General features: G+C 41.8%; 1 protein-coding gene across 4 annotated transcripts in view; it reads left to right on the top strand.

Moving 5' to 3' along the window:
• The window catches only part of dctn1b (dynactin 1b), a gene marked incomplete at its 5' end in the record, with an annotated part of 54,853 nt that extends 42,249 nt beyond the window's left edge, over positions 1-12,604 (top strand). For all 4 annotated transcript variants that reach the window (XM_079527933.1, XM_079527931.1, XM_079527932.1 and 1 more), the window contains 14 exons: positions 749-909; positions 1,532-1,700; positions 1,782-1,850; positions 2,327-2,539; positions 3,571-3,732; positions 4,017-4,148; positions 4,468-4,596; positions 4,917-5,059; positions 5,970-6,139; positions 7,239-7,366; positions 8,381-8,567; positions 8,830-8,903; positions 9,258-9,347; positions 10,409-12,604. In XM_079527933.1, coding sequence (XP_079384059.1) covers positions 749-909; positions 1,532-1,700; positions 1,782-1,850; positions 2,327-2,539; positions 3,571-3,732; positions 4,017-4,148; positions 4,468-4,596; positions 4,917-5,059; positions 5,970-6,139; positions 7,239-7,366; positions 8,381-8,567; positions 8,830-8,903; positions 9,258-9,347; positions 10,409-10,546 — 1,965 coding nt within the window. In that variant the 3' untranslated portion in view covers positions 10,547-12,604. The remainder of the gene's footprint in view (positions 1-748; positions 910-1,531; positions 1,701-1,781; positions 1,851-2,326; positions 2,540-3,570; positions 3,733-4,016; positions 4,149-4,467; positions 4,597-4,916; positions 5,060-5,969; positions 6,140-7,238; positions 7,367-8,380; positions 8,568-8,829; positions 8,904-9,257; positions 9,348-10,408) is intronic.
• Positions 12,605-12,811: the final 207 nt, after the last annotated feature.

Here is a 12,811-nt window from a genome sequence, read left to right as displayed (position 1 = left end):
GTGCGTGTGCCATTGGCATCGAGGCAACCCTAGCTCAGAGGCAGCATGGTTGGCCATCTCATCCAGATGGCTGGCTGCCGTTTGCCCCATCAAGTGCTTTATGGACAGCTCCTGTCAGCCAGCAGGAAGCCAGGTGGTCCAAAACTGCTGAAACAGTCAGCTGCAGCAAGTTGGCAAGTTGGCCACCCCAACAAAGGACGGTGCGGCGCCAGCAAAGACACCTTCATGCTGATCCAGTACCATCTCAGCCTCCTGTTCTAGGACTCACATGTCCTAACTGCAGGCCCGGTTCTTCCTACAGTGTCTCCTCAATTTTTGGGACAGAGTAAAAAGATCCTGCTTGGGGCGCCAGATTGCTCAGGACCGGCCCTGCCTAACTGTGACAGGATATGTGGTTCCATAATAGGACTTCATAGTCATCTACAGTGGAATCGTCGTCAGCGAATAACTGACAAACTCATCACAGCGCAAGGAAGCTACGTCATGTTTGACATCGATGGACTGCCAGAAGGAGAGAAGTGTGTGTGTGTGTGTGTGTGTGTGTGTGTGTGTGTGTGTGTGTGTGTGTGTGTGTGTGTGTGTGTGCGTGCACAGTTGGCAGTGGGGGAGTCTGTTCTAGTGTGTTAGCCTGTGTAGTGTGTACCCAATAAAAAAACCCCAGTGTTAATTTATCCATCTGAAGCGTTGTACTTACATAGTGTAGACTTTCAGAATGAAGTGAACAGCATGTGTATCTGTCCCTCCTCAGGCTGAGCTGATCAGCAAGCAGGCCCAGGAGAAGTTTGACCTGAATGAGAGCTGTGCGGAGCGGACAGGACTGAAGGGTGCTGCGGGCGAACAGCTGAGCTTTGCTGGTGGCCTGGTCTACTCTCTCTGCCTGCTGCAGGCCACGCTCCATAAATATGAACAGTATGTACACTCTAAAATCCTTCAAAGACTAAGACTGTACAAATGGAACACGTTTTTACACTCGTTGGAGTCGAACAAACACTAATGCTTTTGCTGTGTACTACTGTGCTTTCAGTAGAGCTAAAAGAGGTTTGCCATTGCATGAAACTGATTATCATTCCTCTACTGTATGCAGCATGAATGCAGTTTAGTCTTGTGACTTATTTCTTTACACAGGATTTATAATTTTCTCCGCTGCATTTTTATCATGTTTTGGTTGTTATTTTTGTTCAGTTTGAACTTGTCCATCAGTATGTATGCATTTGTACTTATTGTGAACAACTTTGTAATTATAACTACTGTATGCTATATATGGTAAATACAACTACGGTATGATAATTATGTGTATTTTGGGATCCACATATTGGCGTGGCTCCAATGTGGATCTATGACGTAGAATTTGCGCAAGATTTCAGCAGGATCGCAGCCCTTTAGACTTCATTACAAATATATTAAAGTGAAATATATATTTTTAAAAAAAGTATAAATCATATGGTACATATATGGTACTGGTAGCGTGCGTACAAGATTTGGTGCTGATTGTGCGTGTGTGTGTGTGTGTGTGTGTGCGTGCGCGTGTCAGGGCTCTGGGCCAGTGCAGTGTGGAGGTGTATAAGAGGATTGGGTCTCTGTACCCTGAGATGAGCGTTCATGAACGCTCCCTGGACTTCCTCATTGACCTGCTGCACAAAGACCAGCTGGATGAGACCGTTAACGTGGAGCCTCTCACCAAGGCCATCAAATATTATCAGGTAAGTACTCACTCTATATGTAGTCATATACAAAGCACACTTAACTGTAAGTGTGTGTTAATACTATCGTTACTGTTTTAGCACCTGTACAGTATCCACCTGGTAGACCAGAATGAGGACTGCACCATGCAGCTGGCAGACCACATCAGAGTAAGTACTCATGTTACTACAGTACATAAATACATCATAATACAGAAATGTGCTTCCTTCATGCTCATTGATGGAATAGTCAACGGTTACGAGACAGAGGTTTTCAATGTGAGCCAATCCTCATCCTCCATGCTGGACCAAATGGACCTTATAGATTTAACTGATGAGATCGTATAATGAAACCATTATACGAGTTAAGTTATTGTTAACATCTGCATTGCAAGAGGTTTCAATTAGGAGGTCACAATTAGGGAATGTAGAAGAATTGTTATTCTGATCAACGTTTGGAACTGTGGTAATCGTATCCAGCGACGAAACAAAATATTAAAGGTTTTAGGTCTGAGAGGCTAATCAAATGGTGGTCCATGGCTCACATGCCAAAAATAAATAATGGTCCCTGATATGAAAAAGGTTGAATACGACTGCCTTAGAGGAACTGTTAGCTCAGCAGTATTTTTGCCTTGTTCCCCGTGCAGTTCACCCAGAGTGCCTTGGACTGCATGGCTGTGGAGGTGAGCCGCCTGCGGGCGTTCCTGCACACGGGTCAGGAGAAGGCAGACCTGGCTGTCCTGCTGAAGGACCTGGAGACTTCCTGTAGTGACATCAGACAGTTCTGTAAGAAGATTCGCCGTCGGATGCCGGGTACAGACGTGCCCGGCATCCCAGCAGCGCTCAGCTATGGACCGCAGGTATCCACCAAATGGGTCTTAATGTCTTAAATGTGTCTCAACTATGGACCGCAGGTATCCACCAAATGGGTCTTAATGTCTTAAATGTGTCTCAACTATGGACCGCAGGTATCCACCAAATGGGTCTTCTCACTTCACCTCCAGCTATTTTTTTTTTTTTTTAACTTTGTTTTTATTTCAAAAAATGAAACATGAACAATGAAACAGAAATCAAACATAAATGCGAATGCAAGAAAACAAAAATACATAACAAAAACAGAGACAATAAAAGAAAATAAATCAAAGAAAAAAAAACAGAAAAACAGCTTGACAAACTTCAAAAATACAGCATTTTTCAGACAGTACCAGGCAAGGCAGGGAACAGCAGGAGACATGACTCATAATATAATATACAGCAGATATCCAACAGTAATTGTCACAAGCCCGGCCTGCATCCAGCCCTTGCTAGCTATTTATTTTTGTTAGTATTTTTTTAGTTGGCTAACTAAATGCCCACTCTTAATTAAGAAGGCATTTTATTTATCGAAACGTTAAAATAAAATGAAATATCTTTTATTGCATCGTGGCTACGAGCTGTGCGACTTCCATTCTTTTCATCAATCAATTAGTTAGGTATTATATACTGTAGCTTATGATATGTTTTGGATTATGATGAAAGCCATGATACTGTAGATGAGCGTTGTCATGAGGCAATGTAGATTGGCAGTGTGGCCAAAAGGCTATAAGGATCTTTTCGCAATGTTTCTCCTTTTATTACATGAGGTAGGGCCCGCATACCACTCCTTTTATTACATGACATATTTTTATTCGGACCTGAAAAGGATACTGTGGCATCACCAGAAGGAAACGTCCCCGGGATCATAGCCTTTAGACATGAACTGAGGACATTTCTGGGGCAAATTTTTCCATCTTTGAGAAGGACACTATCCTATCTGAACCCATTGTGCAAGGGTGATGGTGATGATATAATGCTGTTTGATGCTGCTAAGTGACATTGACTGATCCTGAAGAGGTGTCCTGTTGCTCCCCAGGTGTCGGACACGCTGTCAGACTGCAGGAAGCACCTGACCTGGGTGGTGGCCGTGCTCCAGGAGGTGGCCGCTGCAGGAGCCCAGATGATCGCTCCGCTCAGCGAGCAGGAGGGGCTCTCTGCCCTCAAACTAGAGGATGTAGCGTTCAAGGCGGGAGAACAGGTTAAGATCTCTACTGAAAGCTACCTACAAATTGAATGTCTCTGTCAGTGGCCATGTTTAGGGCCCCTGACACTACAGGGGACAGGAGACATTACAGGGCTGTAATGGAGTATTGTGATTGCTCTTGGTCTCAAGATACATGCTGCAAATAAAATGAATGAATTTTGTACCCCTCAACCTAATCCCCAAACGAAAGCTGCATGTCATCATGTACTGTATAGCATGTTCCACTGTTAGTCTGTATGTTGTACACATTATTATGTCCACTCATTTATCTGTGCCAGATCTATGGAACGCCGGGTACCAACCCCTATGAGTGCCTGCGACAGTCCTGCGGCATTGTCATAGCAACCATGAACAAGATGGCCACTGCCATGCAGGAAGGAGAGTTTGACTCAGAGAAGCCTCAGAACCAAGTAATTTGAACATGTACTGTATGTACACTACATTCAACAGGTTACTATTGAGGTAGAAGATGTTTGAAATGGTAGTATTGAAAATGGAAGCAAGACATACAGTATGTTTATTCAATTTCACAATATGATTTAGGAATTCCGTTGAGTCACTAATCCAAAGTTACTACCAAAGTATATGGAGTTATACTAAAAAGTGCTAAAAACTACAGATGTGTTCAACATGGCTTCCCCTTCAGTTTTGCATCATCTAATTGCTCTAACTGAAGCAGGGGCCTTGTTTTTCACCCCAGTTTTAGATGTTGTTATTGTCATTTCCCAGAACCCACCACCAGTGGAGCTGCGTGCAGCAGCTCTGAGAGCAGAGATCACTGACGCAGAGGGTCTTGGTATGAAGCTGGAGGACAGAGAGACCGTCATTAAGGAGCTAAAGAAGTCTCTTAAGATCAAGGTGGGGACAGTCTGTGGTTACAAATAGTGTTTCAATGGAAATGTTTTAATTAGTTGAATCACGTGACCCACTAGCTTAAGTTCATAAGTGGGACTTGGCTCGCACTCACTACACAATCCTGAGCGTTTCCACCCTCAGTGGACTCAGGATTTTGTTATCAGATAAGTGACGTAAACGTCCCAAAGTGTTCAGTCTGTCATAAAAGATATGGAGTCATTGTGATCCCAACTCTACATGCACTCCAGACACTACACATAATAAGTACAGAACTGTAGAAGAATGCAGTGTAAAAAATGGAGGTGATTTTGTGTGTTTCCCAGGGAGAGGAGCTGAGTGAGGCCAGTGTGCGCTTGAGTCTGCTGGAGAAGAAGCTGGACAGCTCGTCCAAAGACGCAGATGAACGCGTGGAGAAGATACAGACGCGACTGGATGAGACCCAGACACTGCTCAAGAAGAAAGAGAAGTAGGATATTGTTTCTCAAAACATGCACTTGCATGTGAGCTGTAGTAATTGTAAAGCTGCGTTCAAACCTGAAGACCTGTTTCCAGTTGCTTCACTTTGGTCGTTCAATATATTTAACATATTTCCTGCTACTATCATTGCTATCATTTATGAGCAGCTAAATTAGTTCCTATGTCTTTGCAAAGGGTTTGTATATTTTTTTCCACCGTTGCTGAGTCCCGGCGGCCAGTTCAGTTGGAACTGGATGAATAAAACCAAACAGCCGAAACATTCCGGGGTTCCAGACAACATCAACGCTGATTGGCCGTCAGGACGGTTGAGTCGGTGGCACACGAAGGTTGCTTCAGTTTGACCTTTCCAGCTGGTGCGAAGATACAAAGTGCCCGTTAATTTCGTTCGTGTCGCCCCGTTCGCTTCGTTTGCGCCGCACCCGTTCACGCAACTTCTCGTCTTGACTGACTTTGTATGTAATCACGGCGCTCTAACTATCCAAGGCTGAACACAGCTTAACACTCATAGGGCTCCATCTTGCGCCACCCTTATCCCTCATCCCTAAACTTATTTGCCATTTTTTACTATTTTGAAAATCATTTTAAAATAGTTCAACTAGCCGATCTACATCTACACGTTGTGAGCTTGTAGATCAGCTATTTGAACTAAAAATGTAAACGTAAAAAATGGCAAATAGGTTTAGGGATAAGGGTTAAGGGGTGGCGCAAGATATAGCCCACTCCTAAATGACTGAAGGCAAAGGTACGTAATAACCAAATATTAATCCATATACAAGCCGCGACTAGAAGTAAATGCAACACTTGAATATACTTAAAGTAAGTAATTAATTATTGCCACTGATGGTAGTAGTGATTCAGCATTTTGGACATTGTTCCATAATGGCATCTTTTTTCTTAAGGGAGTTTGAGGAGACCATGGATGCTCTGCAGGCCGACATCGACCAACTGGAATCGGAGAAGGCGGAGCTGAAGCTGCGCATCAACAGCCAATCAAAGATGACCATCGACGGGCTGAGAGGAACATCCCCATCAGGCATAGCTTCCATTGTAGGGATGTCGGGAAGTGAGGGTAGGGAAATCTCTCATATTCATCATTGTATTGTCTTACATAGCACAAAAACTTAGTTTAAAATACTTAAAACAGTGACCTTTGTATGGTCTTTTTTTTTGCTTCATTTTGAAACAAAATACTTTAAACTTAGTTATGTGGTGAAAGATAATGTCAGACCCAGGTGCTGATTAAACCCCTATGTGACCCTAACACCTTCTGATTCCCTCACCGTCTCCTATAATCTCTTCTTTCCTTTCCTTTCTGTCTCTGCACCTCCTTATAATTTACAGAAGAACAAAAAGGTACCTGCACACTGACTGAAGTCATACTGGCTTCTGTCTCTGACCCTGCATGTTGAAGTTGTCTATTCTTTTAAATCTGACTACCTCAAATTCTAACCAAGTGTGTTTTGTTCTTGCATGCTTTGACCCAAATATTCTCAATACTTAAAGGACCACTTTTCAACCTATCTTCATATAATAGGTTCTCATTAATAATCCTGATAAAATGGCACAATTTTTTCCTACTCAGTCTGTGTCTCATATTAGGGCTGAGGAAGTTCAGAAACGTGTCCACCAGTGACATCATCGTTAGGCAGATGTTTTTTTAAACAAGATCTTTTTTTACAAAAATATTTAGATTTTTATTATCGCATTGCACCTTTTCAGGACTAGAAAGCCTGCAGTTTCTATTAGCTTGGATTCCCCATCGATGATGTCGCTGGTGGACGGGTTTCTGAACTGCCCACAGCCCTCCTATGAGACACAGACTGGTTTCTGAACTGCCCTCAGCCCTCCTATGAGACACAGACTGGTTTCTGAACTGCCCACAGCCCTCCTATGAGACACAGACTGGTTTCTGAACTGCCCTCAGCCCTCCCATGAGACACAGACTGAGTAGAAAAACATTGTGGCATTGTATCATGATTATTAGTGAGGACCTATTATATGAAGAATTGAAGATGGGTTGAAAAGTGGTGAAGTGGTTTTTTAATGCTTAATTCCTAGATGTATTGTACACTGGATTTTGCTTGAACAAACTAACCAAAAAGGCATTACTTCTGTTTTTCAGTGTTTTTCCAGGTCTTGTGCTGATAACTAATGTCTTCTCCCCACAGCAGGCATGGTCTCAGGTATGGGTACAGGATCAGGGGTGCAGGTGATAGACTCTCCACTGCTGACTCAGCAGATTGAGGCTCAGAGACTCTGCATCAAACAACTGAAGAATGAGAACAACAGGCTCAAGGTGAGTCAATGTCTTTCACTTGTCTTCTTCGTTTAACCTTTATTTAACCAGACAGGATATTAAGAACAATTTTGTTCTTAATAACCCGAAATATGTGTGTTCCATAGTGGTCCTGTAAAAAGTGTGTTTGTAAAGTGCCTGCAAGCAGCGTCTGCTCTCTCCTCTCTCACACAACAATACATTAATTACAACTACCCAAACTGACAATAATTATTCCCCGGAAAGGGGCAAAGATTTGAGTGTCTACCTGGGAGTTATGTTTTCATCACTCTGCCGATCAGAGCTGGAGCTCATAGATACTGTACCTACTGAAGAGTCATTATGTCCCACTCCCAGGAGCTGATTGTAACCTTTCCCAGTAAAGATAAAAGCTAGATGTTAGTGGGTGTCAGTGGAGTTTTGGTACAATGGGAGAAGGGGCTTAAGTGTATTGAGAACAGAGTGCTACCTTACCAGAAGCCAAGGTATTTGTAAACTGTATCTACCTGACAAACCATGTGACCATTGTTTTGTAGGCGTTTAATACAAGCTTTAGTTTTCTGAATTCTGCTTGTGACTTTAAAACAAATATGCTGGTTGGGCCAACTGAGCACAGGACTGTTTCATCAGCATGTATAAGAAGTGGAAGCCACTGGAGATGGAGTCACTTGGAGGGGGGAGGGAGGGAAGAGGGGTGAAAAAAAAAATCCTGGGAACTGCACTTGTGTCCTATGTATGCATAGAAACGATGTTTTTGTACTGCTTTTTCCAAATAAAATAAATATTGTAAAAAAAAAAAAAGAAGTGGAAGCACTGGTACTGGCTGTAGTTCCAAGTTTCAGGTGTATATAACATGAATGTTGCTAAATAGCCATTCCAACTTAATTGCTTACTAATTAGGGCCTGAGCATGTTTCCCAATTACTAATTGCTGTGGCAACAAATATGACACAGAATTCATTGTAAGTGTTCTGATGCAGATTCATATTCATGTAGCAATAACATGATTTGTTCTGTTCTATTCTCCATCCTGAAGGCGGAGAAGATGCGTGCCCAGCTGGCCTCTCTGCCCCCCCTCCATGTGCCCAAGCTGCCCTCCAAAGATGGAGGCCGACCAGAGGTGGTCTCCAGTGCTCTGTACCGTAAGACTGACCAGCTGCTGGAGACGCTGCTGCAGATGAGCGCTAACGTCAAAGTGGTGGACATCACCGGGAAGTCTCCAGGTACTCTACATGTGGTGGAACATGTTGGTGTTTTAGAAAGGACCGTAAGGGAGAAATCAGAGGTGCATTCAGGCTGCTTTAGGTTCAGCAAATGCAAAAAGTCTGGGAAATTATTTTTTTGTATTTTTGTATTTTTTGACTGTGTATTTGATATAAATGTATATTTTGTATAACATTCATACATACAGTAGATACAAAGACATATCCAGTCACATTTAAACTCATCGTTCACTTTGCAAATCCATCTGATTTTGTTTTGCAGTTTCTCCCAGTGCCCAGCTGCTAGAACAGACTGCTAGACTACAGTCCCTCAGTGACACACTGGACAGACTGAAGGTACGCGTGCATGCATGCACACACATGCACACGCGCACACACAAATTAACATTAATGTGTATAGCACAGAGAGACGAGACTGGTCATGCCTGCACCTAGATATGTGGTTTATCACCCACTGAGAAAAAAATAAAATATAAAACGTGGCGCACACCATAGACTCCGCCCACTCCACTGAGTGAACGGCTTCAGGATGGAGGTTTCAGTCTAATGATCAGGCTAAGAAAGTAGAGGAACATTTTAAACAACTTTAGAGGGTCTGTCTTTTTGTCAGTTCTGTTTATTCAAGGAGAGTTTTAGCCTTATTGTATAGAAAAATAAAACGGCTTTTCTTTTATTGCACCTCATTGTCAGGATGAGGTAGCGGAGCACGTTGTCAACCAGCATCCAGGAGCTCGTGTGTCATCTGACTTTGCCACATTTCCCTCAAACGCCTTTGTAAAGGTAAGAGCATGAACCCAACGCCTAATTTCTTGAAGGTGAATTATCCTATTTTGTACCTAAATCTGATGTGAGAAGATGGCCGATGTATGCCCGGTGACGTCAAACACGTTGTTCCATGTCATTGGGCATACATTCCTAACCTGACTCCGCAAGATGGAAGACGCCATGTTTCACAACCGATTTCCATCTGGAATCACTGTAGCCCATAGAGCTATAAAGGATAGAGACCGAACTGGAGCGTTAGCCCCGCCCCCCCCGATATTCATTTCAGTGGAAGTTGCTCAGTGGCGTTTTGAAGCACCCGGAAGACTGCCGGAAGTATAATTATAACTCAATGGCTCGAGCGAGCGGAAGTTTAGCTTAGCCTAGCCACGGACCTCAATTTTTAGGTCTGGGCTTACGCACGTGACGTCATGAACGTCCGTCCATCTCCATTAAAGTGCTGCAATTCCTCATTTCGCCAGTAGGTAGTGGCATCTTCAACGTTGGATAGCCTTACTGTAGCCCAATCGCTGAAGAAGCCTCAGCCGGCTCCGTTCATCACTACTCTGCGAATGTTCCAAGATGAAGGCTGTGTTGTGAATCAATAACGCCACCATCTGGCGGAGTCAGGTTAATACATTCCAGTACACACAAGGATGGATTTATAAAAATTTAAATCACACCCGTGTGAAATGAGGGGCACTCTTATCATTATACATTATCATACATTATCTCATGAACAACTGAATTTATGTGATTGGTTAGCCGATTTGCTCGTCTACATATGACGTAAATTTTCCCGTCATTGTCAATGCTATTAATGTTTGTGTTGCCACAAATTTACGTCATATTTGAGGCACATATGACCTAATTTCTCCTTTCATTGTCAATGGCAAATATGAGACGTGTGGGGACAAAAGCTGTATATAGGAGGGGCTAGCGCCCCTCAAAAATAGCTAAATTGACCACACCACACCAAGATATTACTGTCAATACTTCACATTATTGACAGATTCACATTGACTGCATTCTATGCTTAAACTTGCCTTTATAACTCGGCCTCCTCTTCCTCTACCCAGGCGAAGGAGGAGAAACATGGGGACACAATGCTGGTGGGTCGGGTTATGGTCCCGTGTCCCCGGGGTCAGGAGCAGGTCCACCGGTTGGTTCTGTCCCAGTCCCAGCTCCAAAGAGTGCACAGTCTCCTGCGGAGCTAGACGCCCTGCCTGCAGCCCCTCCTTCCTGCTTCCACTCCAAACTTCTCCCCACCTCCATTTATGGCTTCCACTCCAGGGCCGAACAGGGCTTCACTAGTCTACTGTAACACTGTCATCAGTGTATTGACACATCGTCTTATGCTTGTTATTGTGTTATTGTATTTTCTGCTTTTTGCTGTGTATTGTTGTGAAGTGCACAGAGACCCCTTGGGGTGATGTTGCACTATAAATAAAAATAAACTGAAAATAAACTGAGTGTTGGTAGGTGAAACGGTAGGTTTTTATCATAAGGAGGTGTGAGTCAGTTGTCACTAGAATAAGTGGGTTTACACTTTTTTAATTATAGTTTTTATACACCAATTAGTTCCCCCTTTTCTCTCAATTTAGTCATGCCAATTCCACAGAGGATTGGGTTTTCACTCTTATGAATTTAGATGTGCGTTCAACTATAAATGGAATAAAAAGAAAGGAATACGACTGAACACATCACAAACATATCAGAGAACAATACGACTGAACACATCACAAACATATCGGAGAACAGAATACAGATTCAGTCAAAATGTATGCCTTTATCTACATGACCACATGTTACAGTACAGAACTATCTACAATATTTGCAATTACTTTTTTGGTGCAAATAGAATGTCAAATTAAAAGACAAAAGTCATAAGCCCTTTTTGGTCCTGGAGTGGATGGCATACTATGCTACTATGGATTATCAGTCAGTGCCCCCCCCCCCAATGCATTTGTTTATATGCTCCACAGCTACTGCTGTTGATGCCACAAGCGATGTGACTGTGTCTTAAGTATAATCGGTGTTATTATTTTATAATGTCCCATTTTATAACTTTTACTGTAAAAGGGAAAGAATATTGGTGAGATTTCAAGTTATTTCACCCAGAAATAATGGTTATTTGACTGTGGTATGCTAACTGAACAAAATCCTCAAGGCACCTGAACAGGCCTTTGGACTGCACAGAAAGAGAAATGTTATTCAATAATTTCGGTGGATTTGTTTTGTTAACTTTTTGCTATTACAGATTTTATCATGTTTTATTTAAACAGCTTGAAATTACTTTGGAAGTCGGTTGTCATTCAATTATTTAGTATTTATTACATAAAGTAAAAAATGCCAGTAAGTTATTATTACTGTCCACTTTTACATGCCTAGTATGAACCATCCTACCAGTTGTGTAGGTAATGTTACTATTTAAGACACCTCAGAAATATATTGAATTGTTATTAATTATGTTTGGTAAGAGACTCCTTTTACTGTGTAGAATTAACTTGTTTCTTTAGCCTTAAAACATGCAGAGAGCCTTGTGGTAAAGACTTGTCACCTGCCTTAATTGTTTGCTTTTCCATATATTTTTAGACCTTAAAGCAAAACGACATCTTTGCCAAAAAGAATCCTTGCTTGACATCACCATATTTGCCATCAGATTTTGAAAGGTTTTGGATTATTTTTTATTATTATTTTATTAAACTATACTTTAATGCATCATTAAAACTATTTATTCATGTTTACACAGTATTGTAGTACCACAATATTTTCCTGTTTTAGAATTTCTTATATACAATATATTATACAGTATACTGTATGGGCATAGTTAGGGTTGGGTTGTTTATTTCCCAAATGTAATCTACAACATTATATAAAATAAACCAACAATCAAACTAAACATGTTTTAATTACAATGAATCAGTAACATAACCCACTGGGTTGGTCATCAATTATGCAATCTTCTATTCAACAGTATTTTTTTTATAGTTTGTTACATAATCATATTACTGTAATCCTTATACAATATGTTTCATCATTACTACCCACCCAACCCTGCACATACAGTAATGCGTTGACAACTACAATTAGAGGAAAGCTATAGACTTTGCACATTTTTGTTTTCCCTTATTTGGATGAAATCTGTTCTCTGGAAAGAAGCAATTTAGGGATTAATTTCTGCAACCTGCGTTATCTGTCTTGGTCTTTCCCAGTGTTGCTTCCTGCTCTTGCACCAATGTAAAACCACTGATTAATAAAAGACATTAAGGCTAGTTTCTGTGTCAGTCCTCGGATGTCTGTCTTGAAGGAAAAGGAATCATGTCTGTCTGAGGGCTATTTCAATGCAGTAGCCTTTGTGCCATAGAATTAAGAACATTATATGGGTGCTGAATGTTTCACTATTGGTTAATAACACATTTGTTTTAAAAGTTCTATGTACAGTATTTACTCAGCTACTGTCCACCTCTGACAGTAATACA

This window comes from Electrona antarctica, assembly GCF_951216825.1.
Source record: "Electrona antarctica genome assembly, chromosome: 18".
Lineage (NCBI taxonomy): Eukaryota > Metazoa > Chordata > Actinopteri > Myctophiformes > Myctophidae > Electrona > Electrona antarctica.
This window is presented reverse-complemented; position numbering and strand designations above follow the sequence as displayed.